A 27,354-nucleotide genomic window follows, 5' to 3' on the forward strand; every position below is an offset into this window, starting at 1 on the left:
TGTGATGTTTACGTGAGGAGATTTAAAGGTTTGGTCGGTAGAACTTCACGTGCAATCTTTCCCACATTATGCTGCACTAACGGGGATCTAGTCACTCTCCTAAGAAAAGATTAAACTTTATATATATATATTATAATTATTTTTTTGTGATCAGATGTCCTTCTTTTTCAACTCCGCCCTGTCTATTCAACTAAGTTGCGCTTGACACCACAACACATGAACAATCAGCTGACTGCCTCCCCCTGTAAACGTACCCAGCGTCACCCAAGGCTGCAAAAGTCCCCCACCCCGGCCAAATGAAAGCATTCACCGATGCACAGTAACAGATCATGAAGCATTGGTTTTCAGCCAAGTCAAGACTAATAAAGACCGCCTCATAAACAGATGTTTGTCTCCCTCTTGTGGAGAAAGACTAAAGCAGACTTTTCACTTTCGTGCAACTCACTTGTGCAACTCACCCTTTTAGGATTTTGGCATGTCCATTTTGATTATCTGAAAAAACATTTATATTTCAAATCATAATCTATATATTTTTTTTCACTTTTAATAAGAGTTTTTTAACTGAACATTATTTTGATAGGGCGCCTATAATACCCAACACTACCTTTATGGTATTTTTCTATCTTCTATGATACAACCATAACAGCACCTATAGCTTGCTATGGTATTGAATTTGGCGTTTAGTCTGATGCTTTTCCCCCCATATCATTATTATCATTGAACGGACTGAAGGCGTTAAGTAGGCCTATGAAATAACATTACTACACTCAATCATTTACTTTCTCACACACACACACACACACACACACGCACTTTCAAAAGCAAGCAGCTGACGCCTGTAGTTTCACGAGTGGATAATAATGTTGCGTTCAGGACCGCGGGGTTTCACGGTAATTACTCTGCTTCAATGGGTTTAACCATGAGCCTGTAACCCATGACGGTCATGAGGGTTTAGTGCTCCTGCCTGCTCTCCGGCACACTGAGGCAGGATTTTTTGAGGAGTGAAGTCACACGGAGCTCTGAAGGTCCAGTCTTTTTGAGAAAGCATCCCAACCACATCGAGGAACTGCTCTCTGCTATCTAATTATCCTATTTGGTAAGTTTGTTGTATTCATTTTTGACTGATACTGCACAGATGTTACATCTTTTATGCAACCTGAGCCTGGTTTTACTTAGAGTTGTGTATCTTAATCATATGTATTCTGTATCTTTCTAGCATTGATCAGCCAGTAGTAAGATCAGTCTTTAGTGGCTCAGCACTGGGCAAGAGAGGGAATCCAGTGTATACTGTATCCATGATTAACTAATCAGTTTCAATGTTTGTCCAAATAATTGGACACACTGGATTTTGCCTTTTCATTTATTTATGATGCTTTGGCAACATCCTATATCTTTCATGCCAATAAAGCCAGTTGATTTGAATAGAATCAGTCAATACCAGGTGAGAGAGGATGAAAATACATGCCCTGAGTAGTGAGGCCAGTGATCCATGAAGAAGCCATACACTTTTATTTTAATCAGCAGAACATGATCTTTATCTGAATGTGTAAATGCTGCTTCTGCAAAAAAGGTTACGGTTTTTACATAGGAAATCCTTTAATATTGTGCGGTAAAAATGGTAAATGTGTTACATTTTCATACATATTTGAACTTTCCTATTGCTTTATCTTAATGGCATACAATGAAGTGAAGAAAAGGGATGATAGCTATACTGTAAAGGACAAGAATGCTGTTTCTACAGTGTGGTCAAGTGTTTCAAGACAATGTCCTGCATATTGTTGCTGGTGATCTGGTACATGGATCCATGCATCCAGGAGTGGGAATAATGTTGAGTATTGCTCTTGACAAAAGCACATTTGGTGTTCAGTACAGCAGACTGTTTTGACACGTGACACATAGTCTAGCTTTTATGATTATATCAGCCATTGTGGACCTTTATATACAGGTGAAAGTGGGTGTGATTTATAGATGTTTAAAGTAGTTAGTCACTATATAGTACATTGCACTTGCTCTGTGAATAAAGTGGTTTTCTGTTGACTTTCAGCTGGATGCGGTGTAATCATACCGACGGGATGCCTCGGGGAGACTTCAACATTTATTTTTCCAGCAGCAGACGGGGAAACGTCAGAGCTGAGGAGTATGTATATAATTTCATTTTGCAATCAGGAATCAGCACCTTGATTTGCACCATAGGACTTTTGTATTCTGGTATCAACTCTCCCTACATGAATCTATTGTGTACAGTTATAGTGTGGTGAATGTAAAACTGATATGCCTAAGTAATAGGTGAAGCCATAAAACAAAAATGTGTCTTTCTCTGTGTCGTCCACCACAGGGCAGTGGGAATAGTTCTGCTGGTGGTCATCCTGGCAGCTCTCCTCGTTCTGGGATGCTGGTACTTCAAGAAGAGGAGTGGCTACAAAATAATCAGGGTGAGACCATCACACTTCCTTTAATTGAGTTCTAGCTGACCTACTTTCTACTTAAAGTGAGGATTTATCTGTAATTTTCTAGCTATTGAATGCTTCTGCAGTATATTACCCTGTCCTCATTTCTTGATATATTCCCACAACTTCTAACACATCTTTCTCTCCCCCTCAGAGCCCTAGATCGGGGCCACAAGGTTACACAGGGGGCCAGTACTCAGAGGCAGGACCTTCAGCAGATAACAAGATGCCATTAACTGATTTTGGCAGCTTCCGACCTGCGGTGAGGGACAGGCTGTTACCTCATGACTGACTTTACTGGCCCTCCACTTTATCTCCATGGCCCTAAGTCAAGTATTTTTAATGTCAGGAAAAATTGATAACACATTTAACAACTGGACACGGGAACTTAAATTGTTATATCATTTTTTTATACATTACCAATGAAGAGTTAACTAGAGGGCAGACTCTGTCCAGCCTGCAGTCCACAACAGAGGGTACTTGTTTAGTACAAAGCCTCAGGGATCTGAACATGGTGTAGAGCACGTGAAGTTGATGCAATGGAGGAGAGATTATTGTGTCACCAGACTAGGGGTAGGTATTAAAATGTTTTATTCCCAAGGGAGGTATGTGTATCCATGTGTGTGGGAAAAGTGAAGGGAGGGGGGTCAGATCAGCACCCTCTCATATGAGATGAAGTTGCAAAAGCACAAAAACACTCTTTTAACAATGCCTATCCCTCTCTATCAGTTACTAAGAGTTCTAAAAGAGAAGAGAGCATTTTAATCAGACTGGACTCGCTGTTAAGTTCATCGATACAAAGACCAAAGTTTGTCAAGCCCACAGTGTCTTAAGCTTCTAGATATGATGCTGAATTTCTCTCAATTTTCTGCAATTTATTTTGGATGTATTTGTTTTAATCTTCTGCAGATTCCTAATGCACCTCCAGCCTATGAAAAGATTTCCTCTGGGCCACTGCCTCCTCCATATTCTCCCTAAAGGACGTCTGTAGAAGATGGACAGATGTCTGCAGAGAGGAAAATAGTGGAAAACAAAGTCTCAACTTCATCTGATGTCACTGTCAATATGGTTCCTTATGCTCTGTAGCCACACAAATAGGTCAAACTATTGTATCCCTCACTTTGTAAAATTATTCAAATGAACAAACACAATGTATATACTGTAGGTTGTTTCAATAAACAATATAAGACAATTTCACAGGAGAGTGTGTCTGTGTGTAGAAACAGTTCAAGCACACTTGTTAAGGACAGTCGCATTGTTTATTTCCATGTAGTAATGTCCACATTTGTTCAATGAAAATGTACCTAGTAAATATTTTTGAAAAACCTATATGGTAAAAATAAATAAATGTGACTTCAAACATTTTTAATGGGCTCAAACATGTAGTACAAATTCATCTATTAGTTTATTTATATTTCTAAAAAGTAAAATGTAGTTTTCAAACAGCAACTAGTTGGAAAAAAAGACATGACAAAATCTGGATGTGTTCAGTTGTATTGTTCAAACTGACAGATAAAGTAGAAGTTGTTTTACCAATGAATGGTATCCCAATTATAACTTCTTGAAGCAGTATCTAATGGCATTGAAAAGTATTACAAAAGCTTGAGTTGAAATTCATTTTATCTACCCTCCCATTCTACTGATTTGTTATAACAGTTGTCGTTACTGGCCATGACATTAAAAAAAAGGAAAGTCAAGAGTCTATAACATTCATTCATGAGGGCAACCTCAACAGTTTTCCCTTGAGAAAACCATCACAGTATACAATTCCAGTATGTCTGATTGACCATACAGTTTACATAAGATGATCTAACCAGAGGGTATAACTCACTATATCCTAAATGTAAGTAACATGTCAAACTACAGTTGAAAAGCATTTTTTTAACTAACCCCAGAATTACTATAAGCAATGAATAGGAGCCTTACCAAAACTAAGCAGCTGAAAAGTGATGTCCGAGTCCTCACAGAGCTGGCACAGTCTCAGTTACTTTCTGTCTGCCTGTGAAGGCTGTAAAGAGGAATCATGTGTGTGTAGTGCTCCAGTGGAACTGTTGGGACTAACCACAAGTCCATCCAGTGGTTTGGGGCAGGCAGTCAACTCTGCGGGATTGACCTGGGACTGAATTGTGTTCAAAACAGCGCCATCAGGACTAATGAGTAGTTTGGATGCTACATTGGTATGCATACCTATGGATGAGGTCTGCAGAGAGTGCTTTCCAAGTGTTTGATTGGTCAGAACAACAGGTGGGTGGATGGTGTTGTTTGTCTTCATTGATGTGATTGGTTGAGTTGGAGTGATTATTACAGTGCTGCTAGATGAAGGGGCGGTCACAAGAGGTGCTGTTTCAACAGTGTTGACAGTGCTTCCGATAGGTGGAACCGTAGCAATCGGCAGTGTCTGCATCCTAGAAACTGCACTTACAATTGGTGGGACAGCCACTGTTGGCAGTACTTGTGTCCGTGTACCAGTAAGCACTGGTTGCATGACTACAGGAACCGTTTTTCTGATTGACAGAGCAGTGGAGGGTGCTGCAATTCCAGTTGAGGTCTGCTGGGGCTGTATGCCTGGGCCTGGGGCTGTTACTGAAATCACGTGCTGGGCAGGAAGAGAAGAATGCAAAGCTGGCGTTCCTGCCACCACAGGAGCTGCAGCTGAGGAGAGGGGTGTAGGACCTGGTATGACAGGGCTGGGCAGGGAAACAGCTGATGGACTAGGTAAAAAGGGCAAGGATGATAGAGTTGCAGACAATCTGGACAAGGGGGGTGCTACTGTGGGTGAAATTGTTGATGGACATTCAGCTCGTGTGGGTGTACCAGCAGCTAACCTGATAGTAGCCAGTGCTGAGGTACTGGTTACCACTGGGGAAACTAAAGCCGGTAGACTGCTTAGCCTTGGCGGGGATGAGACCAGACTGGATGTACCTACAGAAGGTGATGCAAAGTTACAAGCCTGCGCAGCTGAAAACCTAGGCAGAGCAGATACTACATTTGTTTTACTGGGTAAAAACGTCGAGCCCAGGCTAGGTGTGCCTGTTAGTTGGACTGGCATGACATTTGGAGGTTTAGCTAGCAATGATGGACCAACAGCAGGTGTGCATGCTACAAATGGAGAACTTGCAGCTGGCACACCAGGCAGCCTGGCTGGGGATTGGGGTAAGAGGGGTGCTCGAGGGGCTACAGTGACATGGCTCGCCCCTTGGGGAGGTAACGATGCTCCAGTAATGGTAGTACTGGCAGTAGGCACTTGTTGTGGTGCAGTGCTAGAGATGATAAGGACATGGCTGCCTGGACCCAAACCCTGGGGAGGGACTACAAAACGTGCATTGTTAAGGAGGATCTGTGTGCCAGCAGCAAGGGGTGTAGAGGTGTTGATGACGATCCTCTGCTGGATTGTGCCTGTAGCAGAGGAGGTGGTTACTGAGGAGATTGGTGTTTGGGTTTTATTGAGTGCAAGTTGAGAAGAAGATAAGCAGGAAGTGGTTTCCTCAGCAATGCCACTTTGGATATTTGAAGGCTGACGGACAAGTGTGGGTGTGGAGGTCTTGGCTGGGCAATTTTGCACGGTAGTGATTACCTGAGCAGGAAAGCTGCTGGACAGTATGTTTGCCTGCATACCAAGGTCCTTCTTTATCATGTTTCCTGCAGGTAGAGTGGCAGTAGAAGATGTGAATGTGGAAGAGCATGGTTGGGAGATCATAGTGTAGACAGGGAGCCCCTGGAGCTGTGACCTGGTGGTCAGAGAAGCATGCGAGTTAAGCTGGGCAGAACAGCTTGTGATGGTGTTTGAACTTGTGACCGGGACCAGTCCAGTGGTGGTGGCTGTTGGACACCCTGAATCCGAGACAGATGCCGGTGTGCTCTTCGAAGGAGAACGTGACAGGGCACCAATGGTCTGTCCAATGGTTGTTGTTTTCCCTGACAACTGGACTTGAACTCCTGGAGACATAAGATTTATCTTATTATATATATATGTATATGTATATATATTTTATTCAATAGTTCAACACTGATATGGAGCTGTAATTATAGTATGAGTATTACCACTTTAATACAATATCTAAACTACTAAATATTGCAGCATCTAAAACAGCTTCAGATTACATTATGAAGTCTACATGTACAAATGTATCATGTGCCATTCTTCCAAAATGACTGACTGAAACTACCACAAGATACCCCAATAAGAACACAGACAAAATATCACATGAAACAAACGCACCTGAAGGCAGAGTGATGTTCTTGGCCTTGGGCAATGCTTCTGAGTTAACACTGCCAACAGGTTGGCCTGAACTTAATCCCATCTTTAGATTCTTACTTGATAATGAAGTAGTCAGCAGCTGTCCACTAGTGACTGTTGCTATCGCCTGCTTTGGAATGCTTCCCACTGAAGTGGAGGGTGATGTTGCTGTGGGCTGGCTGATGAACATTACTCTTGAACTAGGAAGTGTTTTTGTGGAAGACGGTGAACCTTTTGATAAGGCTACACTTGAGGCAGAGGACGATGGAGGAGTAACCAGGATGAATTTAGTCACTTGGGATCTCTCATCTGTACTGGCCCGTTTCACTCCCGTCTTGCTGACACACTCTGCTTGTTTGAGAACTCGAGGAACACCAGAACTACTCTGCGAAGGGACAACAGTGTTTTTCCCTATTGAAGCTTGAAAATGAGAACCAGCAGCAGCCGTCTGTGCTAGCTGACCAATCTGTGTTGAAACTACAGAACCAGCTGTGGTGTTGGAGGCTTGCCTTAAAGCAACAGTAGTATCTGCAATCTGGCTTCCTGGGCCTATAATGGGAATGCTACCAGTGACTGCAGGGAGCATGGGAGTTGTGACAGTGGAAGGGGACTTTAATACTGAATGAAGCAGTTTCTGAGGTTGGGCCACAGAGATACTTGTTCCTGTTGGGATGGTGCAAGGGGAAGTCTGTGCAGGAGCAGAAGGAGGAGGAGTCTGTGATGTCTTGGATACGAGGAAAGCTTTAAATTGAGGTGAGATGGTGATGACTGGACTATTTCGGAAAGAACCAAGTGCACTCTGGTCTGAGGATGTCTGGACTTTGACGATGCCTGTGTTGCCTCCTCTGGTTGTTACAAGGATTGACTGTGAGTCACGGATACACACAGTCTTAAGCTCCTGTTTAGGGACTGTAGATTTAATAGGCTCAGTAGAAATTGCACTAGAAGGAGCTGTGATGGGTGACGGGCTGGGTATGGCACCTTGTGTTGTGCTAGCTTGGGGGTTGCAGATTTGTGTCCCCTTGAAATCTGCTGTGTTTTGGGTCCCCTGTTCCAGACAAGGAGAAACAGAAGGAGAGGAGGTCCTCCATGCCTTGGCATCTTTTAGTGGAGCCACTTGCTGAACAGGGATTTTGCTTTCGGGAATGCTGAACCCAGGCACATTGGTGGACATACATAAGGTGCTGGCCATTTTGGAAACTGGGACCTGAATGCCTTTAGACTGTTGTTGATCTAAAGACGACACCTGTTCTTCGGTTTTGTGAATGAGTAGGTTAGAAGGCAGAATCACCACTTGCTGCATGATCTTCTCACCAGTGTTGTGAGCCACAATAGGATTAACAGAGATTTTGACTGGGCTGCTGCTGCTGCTGCTGCTGTCTTTCCGTACAAGATGACCCAGCTTCTCAGGTCCCCTGTACACCACTTGGACAGGACTTTTTGGTACAGTCTTGGTTGGATTGGCCTGTGGTGATTTAGGAAGAGCTGCCTTAGCTGTGGTCATCCCTGGCTGTCTTACCTCCATCTGTTGCAGTCCTTGTGCCTGCATTTGTTGTGAATTCTGCTGGGAACTGGATGGAGAACTTTGTGCTTTTGAAAGTTTTGTGGTCGTCAGCGCAGAGGTAGGCAGGGAAACCAAAGACACTTTTGTCTGTCTATCTACACTGTTGACCCCTGGGCATTCAGCAGGCCGTTTCATTAAGGTCACTTTGTTTCCCACACTCTTAGCCAGCAGGGTGGGGATGGGCGTGTAGCCCTTAGGTAGTCCAGTGGTGGGGTGGAGGATGGGGGCTCTGGATGACAGTGAAGCCTGGGCAGGCACCTTTACTGCCCATGCCGAGTTAGAATCTCTGGATTGTTTTGATGGGGTTGATTCTAAACAAGGTGCAGATTCAGCAGTAGTAATGTTACTGCTGCTAGTCTGATCTCTTGGCAGCAGACTGATGCCTTTCTCTGTGCTGACCAGAGGCTGTTTTAGGTAGTTGACAGGTACATGAGTGGCCATTCTTTCTCCAGTAGACTCAGCCGCAAACTCCCTGGTGCTTGCTGAGAACATAATAGAAATGTCATTAGGGATGCACTGATCAATTACCCATCTACATGACTTCAAGTGACATACATACAACACAGTTAAATGTGCTTAAACTTGTGTCTTTTAACTGCACGTTAGGACCTGTTAAGCATGATTTCAGTCCAAAACCCAAGTTCAAATGTTCTATTCTTATTACTTTACCTCCACTCCAAAGACTTCTGGGAACCATATGCTCCAGGTCTTCCTCTTCTGATCTTCTATAATGATCAGAGAATGAACAAACCTCCTTCCCAAAATTCCTCTCTTCATCATCGTCTGATGATGATGATGTAATACACTCCTCACGCACAAAGTTATTGTACTCTGGGTGCTTCTTGAAATCATCAAATTCCTTCTTCAAACGAAGCCTGATGGAGAAGCAAGAACAGAAATAATAGGACAAACGGTTTTCTCTAGTCCAGCAAAGATATAGCTATTCAACTGAAATTGTGCTCAATATGCTTTGTGGTGGTCAGCTGCACAAGACTAAGATTTATTATCATGATTTTTATTTTATTTTTTTTAAGCATCAATGAAGGTGTGATTCAAAATCTCAACTGAGTTGTACCTATTCCTTTGGTAGGCCTTGACAAGTTTGGGTTCCCAGGGTGATAGTTCATTCAGTAGTCTGATTAGAGTGCTGTGGAGGTCTTTCACTGCTTCTTTCCTATAATACCACCGACCCTGTCAGTTCCAACACGCAAAGGGGATTCTTTGTCAAGTCACCAACATTAAAAACACTGGGAAATGAGGGAGCAAGTTGTATCAGTAAATCATCTTGACAGAACTAAGATTGTCACATACCAATCTCTTTTTGGTGCTCTCAAGGTCATCAAGCTCATCTTCTGTCTTACTGATCAGCTCTCGCAGCTCCTCAAGACTGGTGCATACCAACTGCAGGAGTAATAACAGATCAAATGAGAAAATCTTCATAAAGAAAGAGAGACAAGAAAAAATGAGGGGCAGAGAAATGATGAGGCATCAACGAGGACTATAAAATAGATGTAAAATGATCTTTTAATTGATTGCTGAGGTAAAACAGCATTGAAATTACACCGACTGAGAAATAAACAGTGTGTATTGTGTATTCTAACATGAGTGTGACTACCTTAAATGATGGCTCAACAGCAGGTTCATCTTTAATTTTCTTTGAAGCTTCAAGCTTTTTTCCTGTCAACAAGATAAGGGATACAGTCAATGAACATGATATTATTGGAAAAAAATAAACTGAATACAGAAAATATCCCATATGACACTTTGAATGCTTATTTATTATGAGCTTGATGCAATACCAGAAGAATTCTACCGACATCAACATTGAGCTTTTTTCTCACTTGTTTTATGTTTTTTCTTCTTGTCTTTTCTTTTGATCGTTGTGGCAACCCTCCGCACTGCAGACTTGGCAGCCTCAGCTGGGAACAGCCTCATCCTGTCCACGTGCTGCAGCTGCTTGTGCTCTCCTTTCACCCTCAGCAGCTGTTCCTTGCCTCGCTTTTTCTTCCGCTTTTTTTTTTTAGTCCACATTTTGTCATTCACCTTTTCTTCATTTGAGTTTTGAGAACTCTCAGAGGACAACTGTGTTGCTAACTCTGATGTGCCACAGCAGCAGTCATTCTCCTCAAATTTAACATTACATGTTTCACTTTTACAACATACCAAACAGGAAGATCTTTGGTGTCCGTGACTGGGACTTCCTCCCTCCATTTTGAGGCCCTCTGGTTTGGTTGGGGAGGCCAGATTCAATGAGCGAGCAGGTGACCTGCCTGTGTAGCTGTGCTCCCCTACACTAAGACAGGGCTCCTCAGTTTCTGCTTTAATGGTGCGCACTGAGCCCAATGTGAAGCCCCGCTCCTGCTTTAATGTGAGTCGCTTGGATTGATGCTCCAACTCAACAGTCTCTTCCTTCATATTAATTTCCACACCACCTCCTCCAACAGGGCTAGTGTGTGAAAGGGATAAAGAGTTAGTGTGTATTTTTAAGTCCAATTTAGAGTCTTCACAGAAGTCTCCATCAGATGACCCCGATTCAGACGCCTCCTCATTTTTGAGTGACCACGATTTAAACCTTTTTTCATCTTCCTCTTCATCCCCATTTTCGCCTTTGAAATCCCCATGTGTCTCTGTGCTCCCATTTCCAAAATCTTCAGACTCTCCTGTGTCCATGGACTCTCCATAACACTCCATGTCACTTTTCACCCCATCATCCTTCATTCCATCCGACTCTTCACCCTCTGTCCCTGGCTCAACCCTCTTGACCCATACAGAGGGGAAAGGAAAAATTGGGGATGTGCTAGGACTCTGGCAGTAGATCCTCAGGTCTGCCCCGCAGAAATGTGGGAAATGTATGTAGGCATTCTCCTTGCTGTCATAGCCCAAAATAGACTCCCTACATTCATGGATAGGTTGGGACAGCAGAGCATCCTGCACATCTTTCTGTGTCTCATACACATGATCACACAGCGCCTTCAGAAGCCATACTCGCTGGTAGAAGGGCAGCGAGTGAAAGGGTTTCTCCTCCAAAGGACTCACCTCCCCAAGGATGTTGAAAAATTGGTGGCAGAGTCCCAGCTGCTCAGCCCGACCTGGCTGATCATGGGAGGCACCAACAGCTCGATACCACCCCATGACCCGCTGCCTGAGCTCTGATTCCCAGCGGCGGTAAGGCAGGGCAGGCCGGCGATGCAGAGTGGCCCTCCGCTGGGGTGGGGACAGTAGGGAAGACATAATTTTTGACAGGAGGAGGCTGCAGCGTGGCATCAGCAAACAACGCTCTAGCTCAAAAAATACAATCTCTGGGAGGTTAAGGGCAGTCTGAGCCAGGCAGAGGAAGTGGCCTATAGCAGGGAGTTCCCAAAGTGTGCCCACAGTGTGGGGGGAAGCTTGAGACAACAGAGTTTGCTCCCATTCTTCCACCTCTTTGGCTGACATTTCCTCTGCCTCTTTCTTCTCAAGCTCACGTTGCCTGAAAAGTCAGAAAAGATATGTAGATTGTTGGGGAGTTCGCTTAACATTTTTAAACATTTCTTGTAATATTACATCAAATAAAAAAAAGTCAACTTGTGACAGCAACATTTTGTCTTCTATTCTCAAATATTCACTCACCTTTTCTCCTCCTTGGCCTTCTGCTGCTCTTCCAATCGGAGGGTCTGGACCATGATAGACTCATGACCCCCAACAGTAATGGTAGCTAGGCTCCGAGGTGCCAGTCTTCTCCTAGTGGAGGTGCCCCCTGTACCTCGTTCCTCCTCTGCACCAAAACGTCCTTTAGAAGTTACTGACAAGGTCGTCTTTTCTCGCAGCGTCCTAGTTTGACAGACAGAGAGGGGGAAAAAATTGATGAGTCGATATGATTACAGTTTCTTGATGGTAGCTGTCAGGACTGGTGGAAGTACAGTGTGTATACACATATACACATATATATACATATACACACATACATATACACACACACACACGTCTAAACAGACAGTACATTTCCACTAAATATGTAAGAAACCAAAGCTGCATAAAACATGTTTTTGCGGCTATTACATAATACATAACTGAGTAAATCTGATCAATTATAGGATGATTGTGGGATCATTGTATGCTGCTAAACACTAGACTCCTATTCTCTCATTATCAGTCATTGTATAACAATAATAATATTAACAATGACAACAACAATAAAAATAAATATACTATTGGCAATTTATATTTCTGTTGTGTAGAAACACTAGCTGGCAATTAAGTCATTTTACTAGTATAATTCCAAAATTGCATCTACTAAATGTTGGGAGTTAACATTGCCAGTTCAACATTTGTTACCCAGCAACATTAACATATGATGTATTATTTCAGCTGTCTATTGGTTTTCAACATTTGCCAGCTAAGCAATTCATTTCAACAGTGTCCTTTCATAATGTTTACCTGGATAGCAACGTAAGCTTCTGCTCCAGCATGATTTCCAGCTTTTGAGCCTGTTTGGATATCCAGTGGTCCACCCCATGGTAGCGGTAACAGTTCTCCAACATCAGTCTGAAGTCTGCAACAAACTCTGTTATGGTCTCATACTCTTGGTTGATAAACTTCTCCTCCATTCTTCGTAAGCACATCGACTGCCTGAGATGTGCCTGACCCCAGCCACGGACCCCTCCAATGCCATGCTGGGCCTCCTGGTGGCCTATGGGATGAAGGAACGGGCTGGTGATCCCTTTGTGCTTGTCCAAGAGAAATCCAGTGAATATCCTATAAGCTTGCTGGACCTCATAGTTCATATCCTCCTCAAAGCTATTGCTGTTGGTGGAAATGCAGACCTCAGGCAAAGAGAGGTCACTGTTAGAGAACTCCGACATGCCATCATTGCTCAGTGCAAGGTGTTCACCCTCAGCAGCAACATCTCCGCTGTCGCCATGACAGTGCAATGCTACCATGGTCCCAACTTCACAGGTGCCATTACAGAGTCCATCCTTGTTTGTGACCAGATCAGTATTTTCAGAGCTGCTTCTCACCCATTTGGATTGTGAAGACATGATGTCTAAGCCAGGGTGCAGGGGTGCTGAGTCTTGGTCAGTCACAGTCAGGTCTTGGTTGTGGAACAACAGTTGGCTACAAGCTGCTGCTGTGATTTGGTCTGTCACATCCTCCTGATCCATGGTGCATGCACCTGAAGTGGGTAACAGGTGTCATCTATGGTGAACTTTGAATTTGCAAACAGCATTCCATAATTATTTTGATGTAAGGAGAAACTAGATCACGGTAGGTAAACACTTATCCCTGAGCATTTATATTGCTTGGCCCAAAATAAAATGCAGCAAGGAAATGAGATGTTCATACCTAACATACCTAAGATCGTTAGGCTAAGTTTGCTGACATTACAATTTTTGTGATGGCCGGTGCTCACATTACTAAGGCCACATGATGAGAAACTGGGATGTTAACCTTGTGTCTAAATTACTAGCAGCTGAACTTAAACTACCTGCCTGATCTTTACAAACTTTTTTTCTTTTCACCGGATCAACGCTTGCTAGCTTCCATAGCTATTAGCGAGCTAGCTAGCTAACGGTGGTTAAAACAAAAACAAGTAAACAAAGTTTGTTCTGCTAGCTCATAGAGAGATCTGCAGCACTCCCTTATCACGTCCCGTCTAGTGATGACGTGCAAAATAAGACCAAAACAGACTGACCAGAGGCAGAGATTGGTTGGTTAAACAACATACCTTGACGTTTTCAGTGCGGCTCCACACACGCACCGAGCAAAACCGCTTTTAGCAAGCTTAGCAGCCACTACAGCCTGCTAGCTAGGTTAGCTTGCTATTGTCTCCAATCTGGGGCCTGCAGTTGCTGCGTTCGCTGTCCATAATGAAAATTTTGTAGCATTTAAATGTCCAGTAGATAAAAAGTTATGCAGACATCTCGTGTCGTCAGCGCACAGAGTCATGTCAGTGACAGCAAGATGGCTAAAGGAGCATTAGCCGGAGTAACACTCGCCGATTGTCCGACAATGCATAACAGTTCATTATCACTAGCCATCCAGCTAACCCGCTAGGTTTCAGAGTTGACAGCTACTTTGTGACACGTAAAAATGCTAGGTTCACCATGTGTGGGATTTCCTCTGAACCCTGTTGGCTTTACAAAAAGCTGGTATCCGACTAGCGTTACTCTGACTGGCTTGCTCGAAGACTACAGTACCTTCACTTCCACCCTGCGTGCGCCCGATGCAAATGTGCGCAGCCTTACGTAGCTAGCTGGTCGCGTGTCACACTAAATAGTTATTTTGCTTTTTGGAGCTCTTGCAGACACGCGCTCGCTTTAACGCTGCTTTATTAACCGTAATGTGGCTGTCACATTGAAAGAGCAGCACATCGAGACGGCTGTTATTCGAGGGGGGGGGGGGACTGCACATCTGCTACTGTCCGCAACGACGTATCAACAGCAGCAGACTGTAAACTCTCATTCATAACTTGAGCGCTTAAGTGTCTTCAAACCAGTTCCTGGAGACTCATTACTAGCTGTTCTATGTAGTGTGGTCTCGAGCAGCAGTCGTGGCTCGCTTTAACCGCTAGATGTCGCTGTTCACTAATGCACAGCAGACCGTTGTGAACGTCTCATCTCGCACTCGTGGGTGTAGCGACTTCTTCTTTTGCCCTCTATTTAGTCTGCCAGGTTGCTCTGAACCTTAAGCTATTTACCACCTCTGGAAAGCTCCACCACATCTGGCTCTCCTGGCTATGTTTGTAACTTGTGTGTGTGTCAGATCTATGGCAGGATTTGCACTCTGCCTGAGAATGTTGAATGTTGTCAGGGCAAGAGAGTCCCATCAATTTCAACTCTCATAAGAGTCGTGTGAAGGCCAGACTGGTGTGTTAAAAGTGTCCTTGAATACATGAAGCATAGCTGTTTGTGTGTTTTTTTTAAAGTCACATGAGCAAAGGACAGAAGATGCAGTGTCAGGAAATCTTGCAGATGCATCACTCTCTCACACTGACAGTTACAAACTTGCCAGTGGCACACCGAGAAGGTCTCCTGCTGGGACAATTGTTAATTAAGCAATAAGCCACGAGAGGCATACAGAGATTTTAGCTCAGCTTGCAGGTATTTTCAGGCAAAGGGGTTTCAGTCCAATATAGGCCTTTTAAATACACAGTGATGAAAAATTCCTCAATGTGCATTGCACTGGTGTGCACAAATATTATAAGGGACACAGGCAGAGACACTATTATTGTGTATTAGGAAAGACTTTATAGGCAATGCATGAAAAAACGGCTTTGATTTGCTCGTAATTATGTTTGTTTGTTTTTTCTATTTGAAAAATGTATTATAATTCATCATTATATTACAATGGTACCAATATCACATGGGTAATCTCATAATAAAGTGTATTTCAGAGGCCGGTATTCTAACATAAAATGTATGAATTTAAAGATTCTTTATGCTCCTCTGTCCAGTTAACCTATGCAAAAAAGATTTTTCTGTAAAGGCAAAGGCTTCAAAGGTTTTTGAATAAGTCCATGGAATATATGACAACATTTAAAATAAAGAGGAAAACTAAAATAAAAAAATAAGTGCAGTGGTAAGCTGTAGCAATAAAAACACAGGCACAGGGAAACAGGTTTTAATCTAAATTTGAAAGCGACTAAAGCATGATGTTTCCATCTGTGTGCAGAATAGCAGCTAAACACCACTTTGGTTCTGAGTCCAGGAACCAATAGCTGACTGCTACCTATAGAGATCTTAACACCTATATTGTTTATTTTTCAGGCATACCAGACATATAGGCCTACATTTTGGCCCAAGGGTATTAAATGATGATTGTGAACAGGCAGCAGCACTTTCTAATCAGTTCTATAACCTACTGGTAGCCAGTGGGCTCAAGTTTACTGGTTCTTGTCAGAACTATGTCAACAGAATTCTGAATGTGCTGCAGTTGTAATTATCTTGTTGGGAACACAATAGACTTAAGTATTTCATAGGTCACTCCTATCATATACCACTACATTTAACCAAAACTGGATTAACGCCCATTAACGCCTCGGGTTCCCTGACTGCCATGGGCCAGTAAAAACCTTTGAGAATATGGTGATATGCTCTAAAACTCAATATCAGAAGACAAGTCAAATGGGGTGATCTTGCCTTGAAGAATCTGTGTCAAAGTCTAGTTTTAAGACCTTAGTTATCTCAGCTGATACTGTGCCTACATCATGCCTGAATGACTTTGTATTTAATCAAGTTGCCCGCACAGTAAACCTGGGACTATGTAATATTCCAGCCTAGGAATGCTGTGCACAGAGAGGGGGAGGAACAGGAGGTTAATGGAGCCCCAGCGGCTCCAAGCAGGTTTGTCTGGCCCACTGGTGGCGGAAACATTCACAAGTTTCACTTAAGTGGCCTAAAATTAGCAATACAATGATGCACTCACTGCAAGTACAAAGCATTAAAAATCTTAACCGAGAAAAAATATTATTAAAGTATCAGAAGCACACTTTATACAGAAGAACGGCCCGTGCCAGAATTACTTTACTACATACTGGCTAAATTAGATAAAACTTTGGCTATGATTCTTTTTGTGCTCATATTTTAAATGTACATTTGCAAATGTGGTGTAAAAAAATACAAGGTTTATTTAGTCATTCTTACAACACAGGGTCACAGAAGGAAGTGCAAGCTGTATTCACAATTTCTACATGAGAAAAACAAACTATACGTAGAAATACTCTCCTCAGAAATGTAGAGCAGCAGAAAAATAAAATAGCATAAAATGGAAATAAATAAGTAGATGAAAATGTACTTTGCGTTCAATTGCACAGGGGTCCTGGGTTTGGAGGAGGAAGTGCACTGACACATCATATAGAGAAAGTGGTCCCTATGTGTTCTGCACAGACATATTCTAAGACTGCTGAGTGGTACCGCATTAATAGCAGTCTGCTGTACAGTTAAGGCCCTAATTTTTTTTTTTTTTACATTAAAGGGAGAGCTGCGCCTTTAACTGCAAACTGTGCTCGCTTCAACGTTATTTCGCGAGATTTGCTTGGCGCCGCGACCTCATGTGAGACACCTCCTGCGAGAGCCAGTCCGACGTTACCTCTGCAGAGGAGAGCGCGATGGAGCCCTGAACGTTTCTCGTTTCTATCTCCTTTACCCCCTCCCCGGAAAAAAAAAACCAACAACAACAATATTCGTATCAAAATTCCTGCTTTATCCGCTATTTATCTGAGGCGTAACAGGGCGGCGTAACCATGTGGATCCAGGTTCGTACCATAGACGGGAAGGAGACGCGAACCGTTGAGGATCTTTCTAGATTGACCAAAATTGAGTCTTTACGGTTGAAAATACAGGACATCTTCAATGTAAGCCCACAGCAGCAGCGCCTGTTCTACCGAGGGAAGCAGGTAAACATACATTTTTGTGTCACCCCGTCATGCAACAGTCGCTTTTTGATGCCTCGGCAGGGTTTGGTGCTGGTGGAGAGTGAGCGGTCCTCTCTGGTGTTGTGGCCGTTTCGGACCCATGCGAGCTTCCTGTTTTGATAGGAATTCGCCAATAGTTCTTGCGCAAGAACCCGGGGTGCGCGGTTTGCCAGCCCTCGAGGGAAAAAACGAGCGATATTACATGGATGTGTGGTGCTCCATGACAGCCGTGGTACACTGGTTTGGGTCGCACTGAGCAGACGTACATGCAACAAATGTCTCTCCGCCGTAGACATGTTTGTTTACATCGAGAGAGAGAGAGAAAAGAGATCATCGCCCGCTGCTCTCACATGGATACCAAAAGTAGTTCCGCGCAAAGAAATAGCCCGCATGCATTCTTTTTTTAAAAAAAACCGAATCAGCTTACACATGCACCAGCCAAGTGTCCACATTTATATCCACCCCCCCCCCATCTCTGTTATGTGTTTGTGGCTCTGAGCTGTCGTGAGCCCATTAACGAGCCATCAGGCTGGTGCATGTGGTGCTATGATGATGTTAATGGTAATTTCAGGGAGGAGGGGACTCGTGTCTCCACGTGCCTTGACATCTAAAAGCAAGTGTAGTTGTGTTTACACCCTGGCAGTGCAGCAAGGCACCCACAGTGGCCTGTAACACACATTCAGATGGGTGAGTGCCATGCTGCCCATGTGTGTGCTATATTCCACTCAGGACTGTTTCCAAACATTAGGCCTCATGTCTGTGGCATGATTCTGATTTGTGATTCAGTATTAGTAATAGACATAACAGATGAAATATCAACATCATGACATTATAGTGTTTATAACAGCGATGTGCAATCAATGTGACATAGTCGGCAGGCAAAGTTCTCCGCTTAAGTTCACATTTTCTCCACTACAATTCGGTAGGTAGTCTTTTTTTTTAGATATCATTGCTGATTTCAGGCCATCACTAATTCAAAGCTGTTTGGGTTCATTGCACCACATACCTGTCTGATTACGTCAGTAATGGAGCCTGTAAAAATGCTCTAGACTTCATAACTAAGCAGCATCCATAACACTGAATCATGACAAATTCTCAAATACGAGCATATTATGATTATTACTATACCTTAAGGTTTTTCCGTCACACAATGCTGTTTAAGAATAACTACTCTAACAAAAGTTTTTTTTGCTCTAGCCAAATACTAAAAGTATAATGGATATCTACATGGCTTTAATCTTTCCAGCATGTGGTTAATAAAACTGATACCTGTGCTGTTTTCATTATGTTTCAGTGTAATGCTGTGATAACTATACTGTACAATACAGATCCAGTCCATATGGCCCACCCCAACTTGTCATTAAATATAATGTATCAATCAAATTTTACAGGGTTTTTCAGTCGATCTTGAGAAGTTCTACATCCTATAAACTATAAAAGAATTCTTAGTAAAAGGAAACCATTAGTGCTCTGGGAAAAATACATTTGGGCTAGTATTACTATGTCGCTCACGTTGGGGAACTACTATAAAGTATTAAAAAAACTACAATAATTGTTCAGTACGAAATAATATTAAGTGTGTTTAATTTTAAGGCCACAAGTCTGGGACATTTAGCCACTTTTCTTTTGACATGGCAGTTTCAGACACGCTTACATGATGTTGTTTTAGAAATGTGATGATCATATATTATCGTGAACTGTGCACCTTTCCCCTCTCCCTCATAGTGATTGAAGCAAGTTTGATCTTATTAACTTCCAGCAGTTAGGGAAGATAATGGTAAGAGAACTGTAGGCTGCCGTCCTGACATTGACCCATATGTTTGTGCGTGTCATGACAGATGGTTGTATGCAGCGTGCAAAGCCTCAAAGCCTGCGGTTCACTTTTTTGAGCACGCAGACACTTTCATTATACATGCAACTGTTAAAGTAGTGGATGCAAACGATATCTGGAAAATGTGTATTCTGCATGTTCTCTTATATTCAGTTTTATTAAAATATGTGAACATTCAGTATGTAAAGGAATCAAAATATTAAAGAAAGACTGACCTTATGTATTTTAGTGTGTATAACGTGAAGGTTTTTACCCTATCAGCTCTTTTTTATCAGTAATTAACAAAAGATGCTGGCTGCGGCCAGGACACTGGTGCCATTTATTTGGTATTTTAGTGGAATATGACAAAGCTGATATTAACACAGTATGACTCAGCCAGACAGACGAGCCCCCAGGAGGCAAACAGCCTACATAATATGTTGATCTCTCATTGTTTACATTTAGTCACACTTTCCTTCATTCATATGTGTCAGGCAGTATTATTGGCCAAGAAATTCCTCTCTGCGTTTTCAAGTCGTCTAACGTACTTCCTGTTGTGTAAATGAATCACAATGACGCCTCTAACATTCAGTTCTGAGTCATATAGGCCGCAGTGGGTTGATTTACTTCTCTGCATGACGAGGGGGGGGGGAGTTAATACTTCGAGAACTGTTCGGGATGGTCAAGGAGAGATTTTAATGTCATTGTTATTATCTCCGTAGGTTACAGCACAGTTTTCTTTTTCGCCAAAAATAGAGGTTTACTCAGTCAACCTAATAATGGCAAACCATTGTTATGAAAAGAGATGAGATATTGTCTTACACCTTTTGCACCTTATGCATTTCCCATAATGCACTAGTAAACAAATTTCACTGTTCTGAGCATTTCTTCTAAAATCAACACAAGCCATGTGCAGCTTAAAACCTCAGAGCAAAAAAACAACACACAAAGCAATTCAAGAATTTCATTAACACTAGCATCTACAATGTAGTTCATTTACATTTGCTTCATGAACAGTTAATTAGCTGTTACGTTGGAGTTGTCATGGACTGTCGGAGCTGTGGTTGCAAAGGCTAGGCCCGGGTAGTAAATCCTGTGCTTCCTTCATTTCACTGGAAAATAAGTGGGGAGGGTGATTAGGGGATTTCCATGTGTTAAGTAATGCAAGGAATGAGCCAGTGACATGCAGTGTACACTTGCTAGTGCCTTTACATGCTTGGAGTGGTGCCTGCGCTCTGTTAGGATTTAGACTTGTGGCAGAATAACTCTCTAGTCTAATTCCTTTTCAAAATGGCGTCTTGTTTTTCCCTCCAGCTCACTGCGCACGCTGCCTCACCAGTTCAAAGTCATGCTTGCCCTTCAGTCGGAAGGGTCTCAAGCCGGCAGCCACGCAACTTAGCCTCAGTGTTTTGTTTTGCTCTGTATGGGATGTCCAAATTGCCTGTAAGCTCCTCGTTGCGTCTCTGTTTCACTTTGAACAACATCTCATGTCACTCACATTCACGAGCAGACTCACACTCAAACACACACACACCTTTCACAGTCCATGCAGCCTGTCTGCTCGACGCCCACACTCACTTTAGCAGTAGACTTCTCATTTACTTGTTAAAAAAAGGTTTGGCCTGTTTATTAAGAGTTTTATAGCTTAGCTCGTATTGTGTCTGTGAGCTTAACATATCAGTGTTTAGTTCACTTGTTTTCTTTTCTCTGCAGAGACAGCAACATGTTTCATGATTAAATAGTTGGACTGTCATCCACTGTTAGCTGTTGCCTATTGTTGGGCTGTAGGATCGCTTTATTGGCTTTCACACAGACAGTTGCTGTGACCTAGATATCGTTACAATTTGATTATACATACATTTATGTCGTGGCTCCTTGGTTCATGGGTTTTCTTTGGGTATTGCTAAGCTGCCGAATTTCATAGAGAATTTCAGGGGAAGCGGAGTTGGCTGCAGCCATGCATATACACGGTCACACCCTTCTTTGACAGATAGGCTGGACAAAGAGCAAAGACAAAGAGAGGCACTAAACCTAGACTACAACTGCAGGCTGTCTAACACCCCCACATGTTTTCATAGTTTTGTCACTCCTCCTCATAGTAGCTTGAGCCTACGGGGTCGTCCTACCTGCGAACTGTCAGCTCTTACACGTATGGTTTCCCTTACTGCTTTTTAGCTCAGATTGCCAGAGGACCGCTAAGATTATCATACTGCTAATTGTCTCACATTTCTTGGATTTAGGTGTTTTGCGCCAATAATGGCACATTGGCAATGGCAACCTGCTGTCATACAGTAAATGGTATCTATACTCACTATTGTAGTCTTGCTTTCTTTAACACTTTATAGGGCACTCATTGAAATACTTAGAAATTCAAAATTTCAACCCTAGACCATTACTGGTGGTCATTACAAGACTTTTTCAAAAAAAATGTTAATGTCATGGTGAAAATCAAGGTCACTGAAGTTACCATATATGGTTTCTTGCCGGTCTGTCATGTAGCCTGATTGTCGCTGACTGGCTTGGAGAAATCTCGTAGTTCTACTGCCTCATGGTGAGGCAAGGGGCGGCACTTTGAACTCCCACTTAAGTTACCAAATATGGCCCGTTGCCCGATACAGGGTTAAGGTATGACACAACTCATACATAAAACCAGGCCACAATGCAGTGAACTGCATAGACTCCTCCCATATCACCTTTGTAATGTACAACATCCCAAGAGACCTTCATTGTACCTTGAAAAACATCTCTGCGCTTCAAGGAATTTTGCTCAAAGTACCTGAAAAGTTTTTTTTTTTTTTTTTTTTTTTAAAGCTGTTTCACTATTTAACGATGACAAAATTGAACTTTGCTGCCTCAGCACAGTCAGAAATTCTCCTTTTTGTACAGCCTACTATAGGAACTAACATCAAGTATTGAGGAGAGCTGCAAACGGAAGAAAATAAAACACCTTTGTCACCTTTCCGGGTTATCCGTGCTAATTAAAAGTGGATTTTTTTTTTTTTGATAAAAGATTGAATGACTCGGGGCAGAATGGGGGATAAAAGAACAAAGATGAAAGCTTGGTAGATTGCAGGCGCACAGACACACCCCATGTCATCGTTTTTGGAAATATGACCTATTTTGCTCGGCTCTTTGCTAAGACGGCCTGTGGGCGGGGACAAGGGTGAAGAAAAAAAATGATGTAGGGGTGAGGGGTTTGGATGGCCTGTTTGAGCAAAAGAGACTCATTTCTGCTCTGCTATGAAATCTCCTTTCCACCAGTGGTGTGGGCACAGTTTGGGGTTCACACTTTTCAAATCTCTTCTCTTCGGATCTTATGACAAACGGGCTGCCGTGATTTCTTCCAATGTGGGTCCATGTTTATTTCATGGCTTTCTGTATTGTGTCACTGTTATGCAGGCATTGATACTAAGTGTGTGTTGCTTAGTTACTCTAATTTCAGAACGATTTGTGCATTAAGAACCTTTAAAGCCTTACAATAAGATACTGTGTGACGGCATGTTGGCACAATAGTGAAATGTAACCCAGTATTACAGCCAAATCTCTCCCCACCTGCAGTTTCTGCTCTATAATGAGTATTATTGGCTGTTCTGTCGCTGGTATTACCTAATGTGCAGGAGGCAGTATGAGGTGAAATCTGACAACACTTTTCTCAGTCTAAATGTTCAGTTTGTTATTATATTATCTCAGCAGTCCCAGGTCTTTCTTTTGTCTTTGCCGGAGGTTCTTTCTGACTTTGCACTCTGTTGCCTGTTACAATAAGAAATTAGTCCCTGAAAAGACTGGCTGTCGAAATGTAACAGAGAAATTAGCCTTGTGGAGAGGTGTTAATTTTATTCCGCTCAACAGTGTGGTACACATGCAAGCCGGCACACACACACACACACACACACACACCCCGTTGCCATGCCAAGGATTTTTGACTCTGATTAGTTTGAGCCTTTTGAGAAATTTTGAAGTCAAGTGTTTCTGGTTTGTTTAAAGCTTTGTTATGCCGTTGTGCTCGGGACTCTAGTCTCCCTCTGGAACACTGAACAACATTTCACAGAGTCACATAATGAAGATGCTAGAAACAAAGTGTTGCTTTCAGTTAATAATTTTGCATAGTTTGTGATGAGGGAGAAAATGTCATATCCTTGATGGCGATACACAATAGAGGTCATCAACATGCCAGTATTTCTGTCAAAGAGGTCTTGACCTGCATGAATATAGAAAGAATTTTTCTAACATTGCCTGTTTAGATGCTGGTTCTTTGTTTTAAGGGTTCTTCAGCTGCTTTTTACTGATGTCAGGGCTGTAACACCTCGCAGTGAGAGGAAAATACTCGGTGTGGAAAGCGGGTATAGCTTAGATATCATTTATGAGGTTTGGTGCGGTGCATGAAATTCTACTGCATGTTGCTCCGATGCTCAGGTCTGTCTGTGTAATTCTCCGTCCATCTACCCAGTACTTTTCAACAATGAGGCTGTTTGCGGCAGGTCCTACCAGCAATCTTATTGTCTGTGTAGGATGTTCTCTGTTGGTGTGTTTGTTTGCCTTTCTTTTCCTAATGCAGTATCAAGTAGCACAAGACGGGGGAGGATAGACAATCACTGAGACCAAATCGAAAGACGAGTTTAAGCAGGGAGACAGACAAAGAAAGGCTTAGACAGACTACTACAGAAAGACAGACAGACAGGTGAGTATAGCACCCACTGTATGGCTCTGTTTGCACCACTGCTGCTCTGATCTAAATTTCATGAGACCATTAAAAACGGGGAGGGATGGGGAAATTGCGCTTGCTCCCTCTACTGCTCTCCTGGTACGCCTCCGACCGCTCTCCTCCTCGCTGTCAAATAACGAAGAAGAGAAGGGCTGCGCGAGTGAGAGTGGCGGCCATGCTCGTCTCTCCAGTACAATGGGCTTGTGGAGTTGAGGGCTGAAATGAATAGCTGATGTCTGTAATGAGTTTGCGTGTCTGCCATAAGCTCCATTTCTCAGGCAGAAGCTGCACTGTGCACTCAACAGTAAACCGGTTGTGGTAGAGGAGTGACTAGGTTTCTATAGGTTGTTTTTTTCCAAGTGCTTGTTTTTGGAGACAACCATTTTCTGATGGCCATAAGCTGCGCTGCCTTGAAAGGGTCGCGCTCATGGTGGTGGGTTGGTGTCGACAGAGATTGTATACATGATTCAGGTTCATTTCGGGGGGGGGGGGGGTGTTGCGTTGCTCTCTGTTGGTTGTCATAGCAACCCAGTCATTTCTTCCCCCCAGCTACATCTCCTATCACTTTAATTCATGCATTCATTTCTTTTCTTTATTTTTTTCCTTTTATTTCCTGTAGAAAATCAGTGTGGTATGTATGCGAGTGGAGCCGCAGCTCATCATCCATTTCTGCTGGACTGGATGTGTAAATAAATACTGGCTAATCAGTAGTGCTAAGAAGCAGCTTACCCGTCATAAGTGCTAATTGTTCCAAATGTCCCCCCCCCCTTTTTTTTTTTTATTACAATAATGCAAAATAAGCTAAATAAATTCTGTGGTTCACTTTGATGTATAGTTGTGTTTAATCACTAGCATTAGTTCAATTGAGAACAGTTGCTATGGATTCCTAAGCAACATCCTTGAATGCCACTGGTGTATTTAAAGGCATATAGAGTCACTGAAGTGGTGTGTGTGTATTTTAATGTCCTCTTAATGCTGTTTGAGTGCAGTAACGACACACAGAAGTTTTCTCTCACTGTGCTCAATGTTGTGTTCCGTCTCGTGCGTTCTTTGTTTGTCCTTGACAAGCAGCTGAGTATATTTGTCTGAGGGCACTCGGTGGCGCAGTGGTGTTCATTTCATATGACACGGAAATCCATTAAGAAAGAAATTTGGGGCAAATTTTATTCAATGATGTTGACATTTGTGCAGTTCAAATACCCCACCTTCGGGCAAGAAGATGCCTGGTAAAATAAGAGATTTCATTATTAATTGTGTGATATTTATGGTAAACAAAAAACATTTTCTTTTAAGTTTTTAAATATATTTATTACTTTTTTATATCAGTGCCAACCTTTGGTTCACGACTAGGAAAAAAACTATACCTACAATTATGGCTTTTTGCATCTGTACATCTGTGCCTCTTCATACACCTAAATGGCTTTATTATTTTATCTTTTTAGATGGAAGATGGCCAGACACTGTTTGACTATAACGTGGGCCTCAATGACATCGTCCAGCTGCTGATTCGCTCACAGACTGACCCTCCAGACAGCCCCGCCTCCAAGGACTCCTCCGGTGTTGCCTGCAGTTCAGCACCTCCTCCTGACCCTCGGTCGGAAAGCCACAACTCCCCAGCTCCTGGCTCCCCCGCTGCTATGGAAACCTCCACCAATATAGACAATGACAGCAGCAGCGTCACCACCAGCACTGGTAACGAAACCAAGCTGGACACCAGTGCTACCAGTAACTCGGCCAGTACCAAAAATGGGTTCACGTACTCCAGTCTGGCAGCGGACACCCAGCCCCCCACATCCAGCAGGAACACACTAGCCGACCCAGGGATTGGTGTGTACAAGGTGAGGATGAGAGAGTAAACTATTTGTGGAACTATTTGCAAGATTTTGCTGGAAAGATTTTGCTGGTCTGACTCATACAATTACACAATTACCCCACACACCAAGTCACTGCCTTGGGGAGCCTTGGGCAGGGCACTCTTATTTGTTTGGATGTCAAATCAAATCATGAGCTCAATGCATCTTGTGCTCTACTGCTGTTGAACACTCCAAAGTACCTTGTAAATATGAAGTTCATGGAATTTCTGTGTCAAATGTTGATTTAATGTAGCTTGTATGAAACAAAGTACCTGCTTTTGCAGACTAGGATCTATACCGTAATATGCCCTTCTAGACTTGCATTTAATACTATACAGCACATTGAAATAGTGCTATTTGGAACTTAGCAACAATACCAGGACAGACATTATTTTAGTTTCCCTCATGTATGTGGTGATTTCTTTTTTTTTTCTTTTTCTAAGCAGCCCTGCATTCCTTTCCCCACTATCTTGCATTGTAGTACTGGAGACTGCTTATATACAATATTCCAGCCAAAATGACCCGAGCCTGCTTGTGTGTCCTTGTGTGAGAGCACATGTATCCTTCTATTCTCACTATTTGAGTGCTCTGCCTTTAGGTCTGATACCGCCTTTAATTCATAAGGACTGATGATATGCACATAAGCATGTAGCTGACCTTGCCAGGAAGGCACATGCCAAAACACATGCAAGAAACAAGTCTTTACAGTCCTGCCACTAACCAATTTATAGATTATAAATAGACTTCACTCAGAACCCACGCGTCGGTCAGTCCACTCGACTCTACTGCGTTCTACTGATCTTTGCTGGCTGCTTGGCCCACATGTCTGAGAATTGTATGTGTGGGACTGGACTTTTGTTGATGCCAAAGGTTTACTCTAGGATGCAGGAAGATCAATACTGTAACTAAGAAAGGAGTTTTAATTTGTGCAACTTCACTGAATATCAAGGTCACATGCCTTTTACAGGCTTCAAGCATTCGCTACAGACTCAGTGCATGTTTTATGTGGTTTCATAAAAGAGGACATAGCCATATTGAAATTTATTTCATCACAAACATTTGTGCACACAAGAATTTGGAGATTAACCTCAGGGACATGAGCGAAGGTATAAATACATTTTTCAGATTCCAAATCGCCTATAACTTACGTTACTCTCATAATACTGTTGTATTGTTTGGTAAGTTCCATGATGCTGTTGGTTAGAATTCATATGAGTCGTCTAACAAATCAGTCTGCAGAGACCTGTAACTTGTGTGGTAATGTAGTTGGTAATCAGTTAAAGTGTTCAGTAATAAGTTGAAGTGCTCGATGTGATGTGCTACAGTATGAATCGACATACGGAAAGTTTC

The 27,354-nt window shown here is 42.7% G+C and overlaps 3 protein-coding genes across 5 annotated transcripts in view; 2 read left to right on the forward strand and 1 right to left on the reverse strand.

Annotated features, from left to right (window-relative positions):
• Positions 1-999: 999 nt before the first annotated feature.
• Positions 1,000-3,603, forward strand: mlana (melan-A). Its single transcript, XM_070850122.1, has 5 exons — positions 1,000-1,096; positions 2,045-2,137; positions 2,336-2,432; positions 2,602-2,709; positions 3,357-3,603. The coding sequence occupies exons 2-5, from the start codon at positions 2,049-2,051 to the stop codon at positions 3,423-3,425; spliced, it is 363 nt and encodes a 120-aa protein (XP_070706223.1). The 5' UTR covers positions 1,000-1,096; positions 2,045-2,048; the 3' UTR covers positions 3,426-3,603.
• Positions 3,604-3,786: 183 nt separating this feature from the next.
• On the reverse strand, positions 3,787-14,234 carry LOC139219117 (uncharacterized bromodomain-containing protein 10). 2 transcript variants are annotated; one of them, XM_070850916.1, is made up of 10 exons: positions 13,953-14,234; positions 12,665-13,400; positions 11,858-12,058; positions 10,090-11,717; positions 9,864-9,925; positions 9,560-9,649; positions 9,324-9,439; positions 8,918-9,123; positions 6,667-8,730; positions 3,787-6,383 (listed from the first exon to the last, which is right to left on the reverse strand). In XM_070850916.1, exons 2-10 carry the CDS (start codon positions 13,387-13,389, stop codon positions 4,432-4,434), a joined length of 7,044 nt encoding a protein of 2,347 aa, XP_070707017.1. In that variant the 5' UTR covers positions 13,390-13,400; positions 13,953-14,234; the 3' UTR covers positions 3,787-4,431. The 2 variants fall into 2 exon arrangements, with proteins under 2 accessions (XP_070707017.1, XP_070707018.1); XM_070850917.1 differs by having other exon boundaries at positions 3,787-6,369; positions 6,659-8,730.
• A 3,048-nt stretch (positions 14,235-17,282) lies between these two features.
• The window catches only part of LOC139218530 (E3 ubiquitin-protein ligase UHRF2-like), a 28,149-nt gene continuing 18,077 nt past the window's right edge, over positions 17,283-27,354 (forward strand). For both annotated transcript variants that reach the window (XM_070850120.1, XM_070850121.1), the window contains exons 1-2: positions 17,283-17,621; positions 25,594-25,989. In XM_070850120.1, the coding sequence (XP_070706221.1) occupies positions 17,469-17,621; positions 25,594-25,989 (549 nt within the window). In that variant the 5' untranslated portion in view covers positions 17,283-17,468. The remainder of the gene's footprint in view (positions 17,622-25,593; positions 25,990-27,354) is intronic.

The sequence above is a fragment of the Pempheris klunzingeri genome, chromosome 19, assembly GCF_042242105.1.
Source record: "Pempheris klunzingeri isolate RE-2024b chromosome 19, fPemKlu1.hap1, whole genome shotgun sequence".
Taxonomy (NCBI): Eukaryota; Metazoa; Chordata; class Actinopteri; order Acropomatiformes; family Pempheridae; genus Pempheris; species Pempheris klunzingeri.

Bases quoted from the DNA above. Each gene is read 5' to 3' on its own strand.
- LOC139219117 (XM_070850916.1), bottom strand. From the start codon at position 13,389: ATGGATCAGGAGGATGTGACAGACCAAATCACAGCAGCAGCTTGTAGC. The intron at 9,124-9,323 runs GTACAACTCAGT...CTTCTCCATCAG, and splicing joins AAGGCCTACCAAAGGAATAG to GCTTCGTTTGAAGAAGGAAT. The intron at 8,731-8,917 runs GTAAAGTAATAA...TTATGTTCTCAG, and splicing joins CAGAAGTCTTTGGAGTGGAG to CAAGCACCAGGGAGTTTGCG.
- mlana (XM_070850122.1), top strand. From the start codon at position 2,049: ATGCGGTGTAATCATACCGACGGGATGCCTCGGGGAGACTTCAACATT. The intron at 2,138-2,335 runs GTATGTATATAA...CGTCCACCACAG, and splicing joins GGAAACGTCAGAGCTGAGGA to GGCAGTGGGAATAGTTCTGC. The intron at 2,710-3,356 runs GTGAGGGACAGG...AATCTTCTGCAG, and splicing joins TTGGCAGCTTCCGACCTGCG to ATTCCTAATGCACCTCCAGC.